Source organism: Idiotropiscis lumnitzeri, chromosome 21 (assembly GCF_059441095.1).
Source record: "Idiotropiscis lumnitzeri isolate Australia: NSW breed Sydney's pygmy pipehorse chromosome 21, RoL_Ilum_1.0, whole genome shotgun sequence".
Classification (NCBI taxonomy): domain Eukaryota; kingdom Metazoa; phylum Chordata; class Actinopteri; order Syngnathiformes; family Syngnathidae; genus Idiotropiscis; species Idiotropiscis lumnitzeri.
Window position 1 is genome coordinate 8,944,272 of NC_142411.1, and position 16,782 is coordinate 8,961,053.

Consider the following 16,782-nt stretch of genomic DNA (forward strand, 5'->3'; position numbering starts at 1 on the left):
CGGTCTTCAATCCTGTTCGACGTCTGCTGTCCTTCCTGTTTTGCATCTCTCCCTGCTGCAACACACCTGATTCAAATAATCAGAATCATTCTGATCATTTTCGTCCAGGAGTGTTGCAGCAGGGAGACATGGAAAACAGCTAAGACAGCAAACCTCGAGGAACAGGATTGAAGACGCCTGCTTTATATGAACAAGCGGTTGACTCAGTTACGCATACAGTGCCAACAGGAAGTTGACGCACATAATTTGCCCTTTGCGGGCCACATAAAATGAGGTCGGGGGCCAAATCTGGCCCCCGGGCCTTGAGTTGGACACTAGTGCTATAGGGAGGACCAATCGTTTCAATGTTTTGTGTCATGTATTTTCTTTAAAGTTCTGACTTAATATTTGAATTGAATTTAAACTACATTGCCAAAGCTCGAAAGTATCAAAGATATAAAAACGTACTGCTCGAAAGAACATACACATTGCAACTGTAATATATTGATGGTTTTATTCTAATGAAGTCTTTTAAGCAACTACTGGCTTGAGTTTTGTGCGAAAAGAAATATACTGCAATTAGTCCAAATTCAAATGTATGCAAATTCATGACTTACCTCTGACTCATAAACATTTTTAAAATATGCAAAAGTAACAGCAAGTGGTGCACATCCGCAGAGTCAATGAAATAATGAACTTGCTACGACAAAATAGTGGAGTGGGAATTTAATATAATGTTTCGCTTTTGGTTAAATATTCATCAGTCAATTTGCCCCCACATCCATTCAGAATATTATTTGGCTCAGCACATTACGACACTTAAGGGAGAGGCGGCATACATTGTATGCGAACCATTACGGGCTATACTCTAAATTCCCGGTGATGCAATTCAAGACTTTGCTTCAACCTCAGTGCCTGTGCTAGTTTTTATAGTTTGTCCAACAGAATTGGCCTCAAAAAACACGTTTGAACTAAACCTTGCCTTTGAGATTGAGGAGCTTGTCATTGCTATTTAAAATCAACTGCGTCCCTTTCAGGCACATAAGGGCAAGTGCAGGTAAAACTTGGGAGTGACTTGGGTATGGAGCCCAAAACAAAGAATGTTTTCAACGATAATAATAATATCATTATTACAGTCATGAATTCTTGCACACCATTGATTATAAACTGCCCAAAAGGTAAGTAGACGCATTGGAGTAGTTTCTGAATAAAACATCAGCGTGCTATGTGATTATTGTGCTGTTATTTTAGTCATTTATACCCTCCTTAAATGCAAATAAGAAGCCCATGCGGGATGCTGAAGGTTTCAGCCTTGCGTGCAATCAAGATATTAATGCTAGGAAACACATGCACATCGTGTTTCTCAAGAGGGCAGCAGGTGGAAATGTTATATTAAAATGTCAATTAAGATATGTGTGTCACTATACATGTCGGTGTATATATTTTTTAAAACTAGTGATAGCATTTTCGGCACTTTCGTGAATGGGTTTGCCGTTCAAGTAAGCCTGACAGGGTGGGAGCCATATGCACCAAAAAGCACACAATGACCTCAAAACATCTCGAGGGTTCTACACGGCAGTGGCTTCAACTGCTGACAAAATGATTAAATCAGATGGCCACTCAAAGGAATTTTACATTTGTTGTCAAACTGTGCATTTCTTAAGGGAATTATGTTTTTTTTTTCTGGCTTGGATAAAATGATAACAATAGATCAACTGGATGCATTTAAATGTTCCCTTACAAAAAAAAAAAAATGGAAAAAGTCATCATCAATCTGTATTTAGGTTACACTGCAAGCGAAAACAACAATTAAGTAAAAGGTCAACAATGAGCGGGATTAAAAATATTCTTCCCGGGCTTCAAACACGCAAGAGATCCATTCACAAGAATCTGAAAATTCACAAGCTGTGGTGGTGTGGCGTCAATATGAAACTGTAAGCGGTTTTGTGCAGCAGACATATTGAATAGGCTTTACATGGGGATGAGCTAAATCCGCACGGCTTTATCAACATGTGACAGATATAATCAGCATCGGAAACATGCCACACAAGCACAATGTAAATGTTTTTTTGTTTTTTTTTAACTAAATAAAAATGTAGATTTGCTCTAATGTAAGCCACAGCATAGATGCTCGCTGACTCACGGGCACAATGACATTGGCTTAACCCCGTAACTTGCGAAAGTCAGTCAATGGCATTCCAAAATGGTTCCATATGCCTGCATAAAATGGATTATTCAAAGCCAAGCAGACGAGGTTGACCTGAAAGGTGGTGACTGTCTGATTAATGGCAGTATGTGATGATTAATGTTGGTAAAACCATAGAACACACGCACTCACAAAGAGGTCACAGACAAAGAACGGCTGAGGAAAAACTTTAGTAAATCACTACTTGAAGTAACATCAAGAATTACCTCGAGGGGGAATAGTTTCCCAGCAACTGCTGTTCCTTGTGGCTAAATAATTGTGTTATGCTCATTGAAACTCTAAACTCTAAACTGCATGTAGGTCTGATTTTTTTTTTTTGTGTGTAGATAGTTGTTTGTTTGCTACAGGATACAGCTTATCTACTAGAACAACTTGCTCTTATTGACTGAACAAATAAAGAAGTTAAAATAATAATAATATTAGCAATTAATATGTCACCACACAAAACACTATAAACGAAATTAACAAAGCTCGTTTGTGTCGCATTCGCAAGCTGACACTGGCTTATTTGCTTACTGAAGTGTTATTGGAAGTTGGGTTTCCACTCGCTGCAAACAGCTATCCCTCACAGCGAGCCGGCAGAGTGAAAAGGGGAGATGGAGCAAGGCTGAGAAACAACTTGATAAATGTTATATTTGAGGGAGCAAGCAATAAATTAAAGACAGTAGGAAGTGGAGTGGAGTAGAGCAGCATTACATAATAAGAATATTAAACATTTTTGGTGATTTAGTTTCGGGAGACACAGCATTTATTTGAGGGGGGCAGGCCCTCACTTGCCCCTGCCTAATGATAACAAGAGCACCAGAAAATGGTTGAATGGAGCCATGTGCCCCATTTACAGTAGATTTAAACCACTAAAACAACATATGAGCACACTTCATATGACATACTGAACCATTTTAAAATCTCCGTAAGGTGATATCCTTCAGTGATGGATGGAAATCAGTCAACATCAGGGAGTCGTCTGGCCCAGTAAACGAACACACAATTAGGGAACCATGTCCACCGCTAGGGGGCAGCAGAGTATAAGACAGGCAGCTGCTGTGAATTCCAGGTGAAAATAGGTTTGATGAAGATGGATAATTTGGAGACGGCATGAACACTTTCGGATATGTGATAAAATATGAGAATTATACCAAGACTGAGCAAATCGCTTACGTAATCAAACAAAATACTGTAAGTAAGCGCAGTCAACAATCAATTTCTCAGGCACGAGTTGCCCAAAAAGTGGCGACAGTGACGTCACATGCAAGTATCAACACGTTCTTCTTGGTTAGAATCCCTGTGGAGACTCATCCTCATGCCAGTGAGACTTCTGGAGGGTTGTCAATTTTTCAGATGGCAGAAGATACACTTTTATTTCCACTGTATGCACACGCCCAGCGTGAGCGCAAGTGGGAACACCACACAGTAGGAAGAGGGAGAGTTTAAAAGCTCATGTTGCGATGGTGGTGGGAGAGAGCAAAGACGAGGCACACAAAGCATGGGAAAATTGAGGTGGCACATTCCCATCCTTCATTCCACATTCTGCGTTTGGAGCCACGCTTACAGTGTGGGTTTACGTAACCTAGCTCCTCAGCGCACATTTAATTACAAATGGGGATTAGGGAGCAACAAGCATAATGTGCCAAGTGGCGTAAAAACGGCAGCGAACAGATCTTTAAATGCAGTTGAGTGTGTTTTTCTTCTGGGTAAACATTTTCAAACAAATCTCATCCCCAAGTGTCTTGGTTGTATTTCCAACCTTTCAAGCCTTGATGTGTTCTTCCACATCAGCTTCAACATCTATCCACACAGATATCTAACTTTTCTTTTGCTCTCATGCACTCAATAAATGTTCGTAGTCGAGTTGCCTGAGCCACTCTTGGCAGCTAGCATGGCAAGAAGAATGTCAGCTCACCATCAGTCTATCACCTGGCGCTGAAGGCTGGAAACACATTTTGAGTGACAGCCAACTCAAATGTCCTCTCAAGAAGAAGAGAAGGGATATTTTTCTCCAAAACTTCTTAAGGGAAATTTCTACAGCAGGCATCTGCAGAGATAGAATTCAATCTACATATCCTTCAATCACATTGAACCGTTTCTCCGTACAACCATTATCCCTGAAAATGGTGAGGCGGGGGGAAGATGGGGAAAAAGAAGGACAAAATCATTTCAATGTAGGTGGAAAAAAAAGGCGTTTCCCCAGCCCTTGCGCAGCAATGTACTACTGAGCAAATTGCCGAACGCTCCTTGAAAAATGTGCGACACGCTTGATAATGTGGAAGATAAGAAAGTCATTATTCCGCTCAATTCAACGATTATTCAACAGTGGGAAGTTGATAAGCGTTAAAAGACAAATGGAACAAAGCTGAGAGTGGAAGGCAGAGAAGAAGAGCCTGTTTTCAATGGTTGAAATTGGGGGGGGGGGGGAATGTAAAAATGCAGGCCCAGAGGTTTTCTCGAATTGGCGCAATTCAGGCATGTTCTACCTTGAAGTTAAATAAGATTCATTTAGCATGCTTCCCCGAACAACAAAGCGCAAAACAACCAAATACAGAAATCTTCAGTAAGGTTTGGATATGAATTTTGGCCATACAGTACTGAGACCTAACTTAACAAAGCAAGTCAAAATAAAAATTTGGATGCCATTTATGAAAGTGAAACATCACATATGTTTTTGTTTTAACATGAGGTAAGTGCCCTTACATTATGTAATTAATTTACAATGCTACAGTGTTACTCAGTACACATAACAAAAGACAGAAGTAATACGTGCGGCTCAATATTCTAGTCGGCTGTGCCATGATATGGTTCAACAGCAAAGCGGATTTCAAAAATAAATTTTTGACTAAACTCTTGACGCTGATTGTCGTGACTTCTCATGACCAACATATACCTACGAACCTTTTGAAAGCATCAGGTTCTCTGGTTTCCTATCAGTGGGAACACTACACCCTTTTTCGGGCTGCTAAGATCGACTTCTGCCACGCCGCCACTTGGACAACGTGTCCTATAGGAGGTAGGTCGTGTGAAGATAAAATTAGGTACCAACTAATTGCGTACTTGTATAACTGACATGAGGTGGGAGAGTTCCTCTGAAATGTATTTGACAAATTTGGTTTGATGCTAATTTTCGACATTCAGCCACTTTGGCTTTTTTCCGGCCGCAACTTTGAGGCTGTATCTTGACGACTTTCAACGGTCAATTGTTTCTGTTTTCTTTCTATATCGAATATATCTAATTTATCTGGCTAAAAACTACGGAGAGAGAAATTGAATTATTACTAAGCCACTGTTGTCCACTAACATTGCCCGATCAAAGGCAAATCTATAAATGAATCTTGATCTATAAATAATTTAATCTCTCTTGAGTAACCTAGCAATAAAGAAAGTGAAGGTAATTGAGATGAATGCTGTTTACGTTACTATTCCTCGCCATTCGTCTTTTTCCACAGCTTGTCGTTGTTTGCGCACCCAACCCCACAACTCTCTTGACCTCGCCAAACTGTACGTTGTTGCGGCCCAGAGAGAGCGGACCTTAAAGTGCTTATCATCATTTTTTTTTTTTGTGGGGGGCGAGAAAGTCGATGCCGGAGAAGCCCAAGGATGGCATTGAAACAAAGGTCAAAAAAATTGTAGGCTGGGAGAAAAAAGGCGGGTAATCGTTTTCAGGGATTCTTTTGTTGTTTAATAAGCGATATACTGTAAGACGAACAAAACCATTAAAGTGATAAGCGCTGAACACTTAATTATTCGCCAGCCTCGAAAGACTGCCTCACCCGTCCTCCAACTGAATGCATATCGGGGTAATCATAAGTCTATGTAAAGTCGTCTTGCTCTGTCTCCCTCAGGGATGATGGCTTCCTTCAAATGTCACCAACTGAGCTAAACCAAATGAAAATCTGATGAAAGCGGTTGTAAAAGTGCATACGACCGATAGACGCCTGGTTCTAAACCCTGAAATGATGTACGTTTATCTCCAATAAATTGCTTGCAATTATAAATGCAAAACAAACTACATTTAGGTATACAGTGTTCCTTCACTTTTTGTGGGTGGTCGGCAAAGCGGAGGTTGACTTTTTTTTTTATACTACCACTTCCCATATATTATAGGTTCCTAAACTGCCTGAGGTCAGTGGCATGTTTTTCCTTAATTGGTGTTGCAGAAGGATTCAACCATTTTCTTATGAAAAGGGTTGCAGGGGTTAATACTTACTACGGAGACATTTTTAGCAACATTTTTGATGAAAGCCCTTAAAAAAGTTACATAAGAGCACCATAATGACCGAAGGAGGGAAAAGTGTGGATTTAATTGCAAATACACTTGGCGAGGCCATTTTCAAGGCAGAACTTTCAAGAGAAGCTAGGTCGTCCAACACTCAGTGTGTAAGTGTCATTCTGTATATTATTTCTCCAGCTGCAGTGTCAGAAATGATGGCAATATGAGCGGGGTTTATTCAAGTCGGACTGAGCAGGACTTCACTGAAGGCCTTTGTGAGAAATGCATGCTTAAGAGAGCATCCCCAGCATTCTCGCCAATTTACAAACAATGAAATATCATATTTAAACAACTACTTGTAAACAAAGTCGGCATTGGCAAATTGGATTCCCAACACTCACACATTTGGGTACTGACACTAAATATCCGTCTGTCCAGACAACGCTGAACAAAAACATTGGTAAAGTAACTGCGGAGTAGTCACTTCTTCCGATGGCGACATGTTCACACTACCCCTTCGGTATTGGCACTAGGTCATTAAAGATTGTTTACAGGCTATTAGGAGGTGGAGACGGAGGAAGCTTATTTGAGAACAGTGCTGCTATTCTCACCTTTTAAGTGCAACCTTCAAGGTGTGTAGTTTCACTGCCAGGTTACAAGATTAAGTGTCGTAAGCTGGCAGGCATCGATACGTTTCACACTGGATTCCCGGTAAAAAGGCAGAAAAAAAAAAAAGCTGTTTTATGGCCAGTGTGTACGGGGCTAAGCACTGTCATTTTATTGCCGCTCCTAAATGAACATGGGGTGAAATGCATAAATAGCATGGTGTGTCTGCCCCTGGGGGGGCCGTGGTGTGATACTGAGGGGGGCGCGTGTGACCCAGGGGAACATCCTTTTTTTTCTCCGCCGTACTACAATAAAGTGTAATTGAACATCCTCTCCAGTAGTTGGCAGTAGTGCGCTCATTGCCCATTATACAGAGTACAGAGCGAGTATTAACTCAAACCGTGTAGGTTTGTTTTGCAACGAAAATGCTATTATTTCTAGTTGCGGCGGAGAGTGGGTGGTGGAGTGGGGGGGGGCGAATTGTTTGTGTGTAACAGAAAATAATTTGAGAAGCACTGGCTTAGTGTGAGAGCCCATGTGTGATTGTTATTATTATTTGAACAATATAAATAATATTGAAAATTTCCCAGTTGTTCAGGAGCTAAATTACGTGTGCTATGCATCACGTGATCTGACCTGCACTCATCATGAGTACATGCACTGGCAGTACTACTTCCTGTGGCACTCCCATGTTTGCGTATCGTACACGCTATATGAAAAGTCCAGTTCAAGCAGTGAAAGGTGACTAATCTGCACTGAAGCCATTCCAAGCCATCAGCTCAGGCCTGGAGCCTTCTGTACTGCTCTCCACTGACAGTTGGAAAACACAGCCACTTACTGTATGTGGGCGGAGGCATCTTGTCAGGGAAAAATGCAATATGCATTAGACACAATCCAATCTGTCTCCAGCGGTTTAGTGAGTCTGTGTGTGTTCCGTTCCCTTCCTTGTATTGGACTCTGGTTGTGTAACTGCTTGTTATACAAGGATGCAGTAAAAAGACCTAGAGGGGAGCCTGTCGGTGGGACAGCTCAGTGCGAGGCTGGCACGCAGACAGACAAACACACCTCATTACAGGCCTGTTTACCTGATTAATTGAGCTACTTTATCAGCTACACAACACAGTCGGTAACACCCAGAGTCCTAAAAGCTTTGCACACAAGCGGGCCCTCGCGCAGTTTACAAATAGAAAGCTTAACTTGCACAATGAATGACAGAGCGGCTTGTTGAATCAAGACTGAGCGTCTGACACGACAATCTCCTTGGTGAAGTCAATGGATGACATCAAATAGAACTCCCTGTAGACTTGAATTAATGTCACCACTTACAAGTTCAACTCAAGCACAATGTGAATATTCTCTTATACTCAAGATGTCCTAATGGGGAATAACATTTGGGTAACCTTTTCATGTAATATTCAAAACGAGCTACGCCTGCGGTAGTTTTCAAAAGTCGACAGAAAGGGCAAAGCACCTTGAAAACATTATGATCATGGGAAATTATCTTTTTTTCCTTCTTTCATATGTGACTCTCACTGCTGGCTCTTTCAAGTGCTTTTTAATGTAATAAAAAAAGATGGCAGCTTCAACCCAATTAGGGTACTCCATGGAGATATTACAATATTAACCCCCAGTTCCATAAAGGTAATAAGAATAGTTGCAATAAAGTAACATTTTCAATTCCACAAGAGCAACATTGCTCTGGAAGCAATCGCATTCAAGTGTGTTATTGTGCCCGGAAACCAGCGAGCTACAGTCACATACTGTAACTGCTTTATTTTGAGCTTGCAAGCTTCTTTTATGATCTCCAGTGTGTGCCTGTCGGCGCTGCTGACAGGCAACAGCCTGATTTGAATCCGCGTCGCAGGAAGAGTAGTTTTGCCAAGGCTGTGTTCTCAGTCACTACGCCAATGAGAGGGTCCGTCGGGGTCAGAGCTTCGGTATCGCCCGGTTGTATGGCGCAACTGGCACGGCCAATGACAATCATGTACTGTATTAAAAAACATACTTTCTTCATTGCTTTGTCAATGACAATTTTATTTGTAAGACAGATTTCATTTGGCGAGCATAAACCCAATGCGCATCGTGAGATGGCAACACTTTAAATTAGATTAATGGTGGGGACATGGCGAGTGAATAGCAGTTGAAGGACACTTCTGGCAGCGAATGCGTATATCCATGCAATTATAAAACACGTATTGTTACGCTTGGAACGGTGGTGAGCAGATTTGCCTCACGGTTCTGCGATTTGGAATTCAAGTATGTGCTCCGGCCTTCTTGTGTGCTATTTGCACGGTACTCTGGCTCTCTCTCACATGACAAAGACACGCATGTTAGATTTAATAAAGCCTCTTAAATGCCTTAAATGCAAAAGGCTCCAGTTCAACCGCGACCCTAATAACGATAAGTGCTATAAAAAATACACACAGCTCTTGTTTCATTCATCAGTACTTTATCTGGTTTATTTGCTTACATTTCTCAGCAGAATATTTTGTAGCAACATGAATGTGCTTATATCTCTCAAGCGAAAACAACAGTTCGCTCACCTGGCGACACTACATTTGTTCTTGTGCCACCACAGCACACCTCTGATCATTGCTGCTGTCTGGTCTCATGGGGTGGGTTAAAGTAGACAAGGCATGCCAAGTGTGTGTGTGTGAGAGAGAGAGAGAATATGCAGCAACATTGGAGTGAAGTTATTTACGTAGTTTTGTTTTTACGAGCACAGAAATCAGGTGGAGGAAAAAAAAAGAATTAGACTCGAGGGAAAAGAGATGAGAATCCTAGCAGCAGGTATGACAGGTGCACCAAAGAACACCTGCTGTCTTCTGAATGAAATCTACTTTACATTTGGTTGGCCAGATTATACAGTAACTCCCAGAAGTGTTGTTCGATATGTATTTAATGCTTGATCCCGATTTATGCAAGTTTGTAAACTGAACATTCTAATGACGGATGTTTCCTTATAATTAATAGTACTTTTATCATGTATCCATTTTTTTTTTTATAAAACCTCATTTGATATAAAAATACATTAAACAATAAAATAAAAAAATAAAAAAATATCAGTATGTATATTGTAACTTTGTTTCAAGAGATGCATACTTTTGACTCGTCGAAAAAGTCCAGAGTAGAGCTAGCCTGTTAGCGCACTTAAATCTCAAACCCTTGGCCAGGACTGTGCCGGATGACCACCGTCACATTGATAGGGAGCGACATAAATCTACCTAGCGTGTCATCTAGGCATGACCAATCAAACCGTGCTTAATTCAGTAGCTAGCAACATTCATGCTACAGTTGGATTAAGCATGAATCGATTAGTAATGCCTGGAGAGTGAGGCATAAAAATCCACGGTATTACATACCCAATACCTCACACCGATGATCGAGGGCTGTTATCGTTCGGTAAAGATCACGTCACACTATGATATCAATTGTTAAATCACACTATACAAGAGTAGAAATTACACCGAGCAACGTGCATTAAATCCAATGCAAATAATTAATTTGCATTTCTGCTATGCGAAAGTCAGACATGTTATTGCGGCAGAATGCATTGAAGCAGCTTCTAAACATTTTTTTTTTTTTTTTTTTTAGAAAATCACCGGCTGTAAATGGAAATAGTTTTCAAGTCCAAGGTGAGCTCTAATTTGATGTTGGAGGGCAAAGGCAGACAATATTTGCAATAAAAGGCCATTAAATCGGACTCTGACTAAGGTTATAATACCAAGGTTGACGCTGTTTAAATATGCGTGTTTGAGCAAGGCGCATTGTGTTTAGAAGCAGTCTTAAAACGCCCGTAGAATCATTAAGAAACTTATACTGCTAATTGTTACAAGGCCCGATTTCAAATTGTTAGAGCAGTGGCATAGCGCTGCAATCGATCCAAGAGATGTTTTCTGTGTTTTAAAGCAAACTAAATTAGAAATGATGCATAAAACGCCTACTTTGAAGATAGCCCCGTGAGCTACAGGTGCTGCTTAGATAAACGAAATTTAAGCTGTCGCTCCTTGTGAGCTGTAAAAGTGTAAATACAATTATTGTATATTCAGATAAACGATAATAGTATTTAATTTACTTTAGAACGAAAAAGCTCTCTCGTCTCAATGCATCTTCAGTGGCATTCATTTAACTTGTGTGTGGGTGTGGGTGATTTTAACGCTAAGAAGAAATTAGTTTGCTACGGCTCATTACATTATTGACAAATTGCATGCTCGAAAAAAAAAAAGGGCTGAACAAACTAATGAAAGTCAGGACAAAAACAAACCTTTTTAAACAAAGACAAGCGCCTCGTTAAATGGCATGAAAAATGCTTGATACACTTTCTGGGATTGCGCACTGATTTCTATCACGCCGCCTTGCTCGTGTCTAGTCACAACAAGTTCATTTCTCCGAGGTGCTGTATAATATGGTACAGATCAATTGCAAACGCCGTGTGACTACATCTATGTGGTTGTTTCAGCGTGGCCCTGGGGAGACCTCAGGATGGAGTGGTAGCAAAACAATACGGGGTAACTAATAAATTCACGGCTGTTCAAATATTTTGCACATTCAATAAGAAACTTTTTTTAGACACGACTCGAGATGTGCCGCTTTTTAATTAGATACAAATTGATCAAATGTGGGGCTTGCAGATGGACAACAGTATTTCCAGCAAAAAAAAAAAAAGAAAAAAAAGATCGCTATTCCCATGCGATGATAACAAAAAGAAGAAAGGAATTTTCTTATCTATTGTTAATAACTGAAACCCAGCTTACTCCTCACGGTTATGGATCGGAAGAAGGAGCAAAACCAAATGTTTTAATTCATTGCTGAGTCTTTTTCTTCACCTGTCACGCACTTTGGGCAGTCACGGATAAAAATACAGTTGCTGACACAAGCAGCTGAGTTGAGGTAATGCTACAGGAAGACTGCCCTCAGTGTGAGCAGTTCAGCAAAAAAAAAAAAAAAAAAAAAAGATCGCTATTCCCATGCGATGATAACAAAAAGAAGAAAGGAATTTTCTTATCTATTGTTAATAACTGAAACCCAGCTTACTCCTCACGGTTATGGATCGGAAGAAGGAGCAAAACCAAATGTTTTAATTCATTGCTGAGTCTTTTTCTTCACCTGTCACGCACTTTGGGCAGTCACGGATAAAAATACAGTTGCTGACACAAGCAGCTGAGTTGAGGTAATGCTACAGGAAGACTGCCCTCAGTGTGAGCAGTTCAGCAAAAAAAAAAAAAGAAAAAAAAGATCGCTATTCCCATGCGATGATAACAAAAAGAAGAAAGGAATTTTCTTATCTATTGTTAATAACTGAAACCCAGCTTACTCCTCACGGTTATGGATCGGAAGAAGGAGCAAAACCAAATGTTTTAATTCATTGCTGAGTCTTTTTCTTCACCTGTCACGCACTTTGGGCAGTCACGGATAAAAATACAGTTGCTGACACAAGCAGCTGAGTTGAGGTAATGCTACAGGAAGACTGCCCTCAGTGTGAGCAGTTCAGCAAAAAAAAAAAAAAAAAAAAAAAAAAGAGACACCTTTTGTAATGAGCTACTGTGCTTCTGCACATGCAAAGGGAATAAGAAGTGACTCGTGGATAAAGTCCTATGGAGGAATTACTAAAACCCCAACCAAGAAGAAGCAAAAAAAATACCAAGAATAGGCAAAAAAAATAAATGAGTTTTTTTGCACAAATACCTTATTTATTTCGTGAATGTTATTCATTTGTTTACATTTGATGACTTGCTAGAGGTTTGGGTGTGCGAAACACAAACAGAAGTGGATGGTGTTCTGCTATCAAGTAACGTATTCGTTCCCGGTGGAGTATATACACGTTAGTTCTGCACGGAAAATGTATAATTATCATTATGAAACCTGAGACCAATTGAGATTACTGATTTGCATCTTAAAAAAGCACGTCTGAAAAGCAGGTACAAAATGGCACCGCTATGCATAAAACCATGATAAAGGAGACGCGGGGGGAAAAAAATGCAGCCAAAGGATATTTTCATTTTGTTCAAACATCCTTGAAATGCCAGAAAAAAAAAAATTATCGTGACATCTATTCAGCAATGCAGTTTTGGAGCGTCTGCATACGGGCTGACTTGGAGCCAATCACAAGAAGGAGTCATGCTCTTATCACCTATGAAAGTGATTCTCAAAGTTGTCTTTTGTGAAAGAATCACCGAATTATACCCAAACAAAATTTCCAAGAATTCATACAAGAAACATATTAGAATTAAGTTTGTATCTATGGATGATATTTTTTAAAAGTTTTTTGCAATACAGTTTTTTTACTTCATTGATTAAGGGCACCGTTCAGTTTTATTTAACTTTTAAGTAGTCACAGCAACCCCAGGACACTTCTGATGACCCCATGGGATTACGATGCAATTGTGACTTTGCCAACTTGTGACCTGTCCTCACACTTGCCCCCAGTTTCTACAAGAATTCAATTACTGTATAGCCACTCCCACCACACCGTTGGCACTCCCATTTTTTTGCAGAAACACCAGACTGGCATAAAATCCATGCATCCATCCATTCTAAGCAGCCAAAGTACACAAAGTATACATGAGAATGCTCAACACACAATGAAGCGACAGGAAGTTCTACAGCCCAACGGTCATCACCGTAGGGCAGCAAACTATGTGTGGGAGGAAGAAAATAGATGGGGCAAAGCAGTAAAAGATGACTAGAAACTGACACGGTGATCTTGAGGGACATGTGACTCAATGTTTTCTTCCTGTGGGCGGAAGGTCAGTGAGAAGCTCAGGCTTGCTTTTTAGTGTTCTAATCAACTTCCACAACCCCCCGCCCAAATGCTTCCATTGGATGTTTACAAGCAACCCTTTAGCATTTCTACAGGGCACTAAGGTAAGTGCCCGTTGCAAAGCTTTACACCCCTATATGTCAGCATTGCAGCATTCCAGAGACAAATGTGGTATTCAGGGCGCCGAAAATAACCAGGGCGACTTTGGCCTCCCATTCATTCCATGTTGGTAAAATTTATAGATATTTTTACAGTAAAAACGGTCCAGAAAAGCCTGCTTTTTGGAGGCAGTGTAAATTCTAAACTACTGCTCGCTTAGTGCAGACAGGTTGAGATATCATCTGACTGTCAAAGGTTTAACTCGACAACTCTGCAAAGTGTACTTTTGGTAATGACATTGCAGTTTGAATTTCTTAAGAACATAAACACCGGACACTAAATGATCATTATCGCTGGTCAAAATGTCGACATTGTAACCACAACTCATAAACAAGTCAAATCTTTGAACAATTCCAGTCAAGAAAAAAGCTATTTCAACAAGTCTTAGATAACATACTCCTAAAACTGCACTTTCAAATAAAAAGTTAATGCGGCAGAGCTTTTAAAACCAAGACAAGAAAAGCCCATTTCACAACAAAGCAAGTTTACTTCAGACCGATTCACAGCCAAAACTAAATCAAGCCTTCCACAGCCACTTGGTAGAAAGAAAAAAAAAACGGAATCCCAAGTCCAGTTTTGTCAGTATGCATTTCACTGCTGCCATCTCAGAAATAGCAAAATGCTTTCCAACTTTCCAACAGTCACAAAAACATGCATTGTCAAACACTTTTATGCATTACAAGCGCAAAGAAGAATCTGGCATACCTGTTTTGGAATGTCACTGACAATCATTCGACACACGCTCTCCGACACACTAAAGGAGACTCACCTCTTTCACAAGTGCTGTCCCAGAAGCCTGTTCCTGTGCAGTCGCATATGAAGCGGTTCCATCCCTCCTTACACAGCCCGCTGTTCTTGCAAGGGTTGCTGTCGCACTGTTTCCCCATCACCTTACTGCAGGATGACTTGATACCAGTCGCGTTCTGGGACACGGCAATCTGTCGGATATCTTTGCTGCGTCCGTCAATGAAAAGATCCCGGATGCAGCCCACGTAGCCGTAGTTTAGCATGGCGGTCCAGAGCTCAGTGGGGAGTACCAAACCTGCACGGTTGTCAGGAAGACCACCTAGATAAAGATCCCCCTCCAGGTCTAAGATCTCATTTTCTCCACTGGCTGTAAAAGGTGTCCGACGGCTGTTTACAGAGATGATGCCTAGAGGAAGATGAATCCATCATTAAAGACTTTTCAACAGTGGTGATAAACTGTCCAAAAAAGGTGAGGTTAAGAAGAAACTCGCTTGAATCCCTCTGGAAAAAAAAATATTTACTGCTGCTAATATGCAGTACACCACGTCCAAAATATCCTGATTGGATAAGGCTGTTGATGATAGCTGTGCATTACCAAGCACGGAAGTCACCAACCATTTTGAAATCCTAAGCGACGTCTTGGGTCCTGATTTTTTTCCCCCTCATTCTTTATTTAACCATGTAGGGAGATTGAGAACAGTTTCTCATTCATAATGCCGACCTGGGAGCAATTTAGGGCTCACTTCGATAGCGAAAAGTCAGAGCTGGAAACCGCTGACCCTTTGCTCAGTGGATGACTCACCTCTACCAACTCAACTACAGCGGGGAACTGAGAGAACGAAGTGGCGATGCTTTGAAGAGAGGTTACTTTTCAGTTAAGAAACAGCATATGAAATAAATAGGGCGTTAAAATTAACTAAATTAAATTCAAACTCATTCACTGCCATTGACGTGTATAGACGTCAAAACGGTCATTCTTTTCAACTGGGCTGGCAGTGAATGAGTTTTAAGTTAATGTCCACCAAAATATGGAAATATTCAATGCTTGATGATAAAAATTGCTGTTCTGACAGATGGTGGACTCATCGTAGAAAAGGGGACGCTTCGGGAATCAAATTCACTGCCCTAAACTGCACTTTGTTCATGCTTGTGTGTGCCATCATATTTGGAGATTTTCAATGACATGCTGGAGAAACATTGAGATATTTTTAAGTGGGCATATTTTGGTGAAACTGTGAGCTCTTCATGTCAGTTTGGTGTTGAGCAGTTTTGTGCCGTCTTTGAATGGGAGTGTTTATGCAAGGGAGAGCTCTTTGCACAATAGGAAAAAAAACTCATGTGTGGTTATGTTATGTTTGGTTTAAGAGTTATAGAGTGGATTCTTTATATGAACATTGGTTAAAAAAAAAAAACCAAACACCATAAACAAGAGAGCTGAGCTGGCAACTATTCCGGGACATTCAGTGAAAGAGTCTAAGTTTTATTTCAGCTTTTTTTTTTTTTTGTGTTCGAGCGTAAACACAGGCCAGCATTGTAAATGAGGAACTTTTATCAATTGTCTGACCTGGTTAAACAAAGAATAAACAAATAATTATCCAAACACAAAGAAAATAATATTGGGCGTATATTCCTGGCGTAATTCTGGGAGTTAGAAATCGCTGTTAACGTATGAATTATGCAATTGTTATTGTAGCAAGTAAACACATGATGACATTGTGAACATTGTGAGGTCTAAACTTGCTGCAAGTGACAACGAATCTACACCAGTCACAACAAGCATCAATCCAAAGATATCCGATAAAGGATCTGAAAAGCAGCGCAAGAGTGTTTGCAATCGGCATTAAAAAAATCGATATTGAGTTGCACTTTCAGATGACTTCAACGGGTGCATGAACGGTTCACCATGCCTCTCCGTCCACAAGATACGACATCCAAAAGGTCACGAGACTTCAATTCTCTGGTTGTGAAAGTTCATTCACCGGCAAGTAACACTTTAAATGCGATGATGTGAACGTTCTCACCGATTCCTCAGTTTGGTATCTCGCTATCTATCTCATTCCTCCATTTCCCTGTGAACATCCCACTTTCTTCTCCACTACCTCACTCGGGGCATGGCTGGTGATT

At 40.5% G+C, this 16,782-nt stretch overlaps 1 protein-coding gene across 13 annotated transcripts in view; it reads right to left on the reverse strand.

The window, feature by feature from the left end:
* The window catches only part of nrxn3b (neurexin 3b), a 196,645-nt gene that overhangs the window by 112,395 nt on the left and 67,468 nt on the right, over positions 1-16,782 (reverse strand). For all 13 annotated transcript variants that reach the window (XR_015840152.1, XR_015840150.1, XR_015840151.1 and 10 more), the window contains one exon: positions 14,681-15,064. Coding sequence is in view for 10 of the 13 variants with exons in the window: in XM_088286175.1 (XP_088142301.1) it covers positions 14,681-15,064 (384 nt within the window). In the remaining 3 variants the exon portion in view is untranslated. The remainder of the gene's footprint in view (positions 1-14,680; positions 15,065-16,782) is intronic.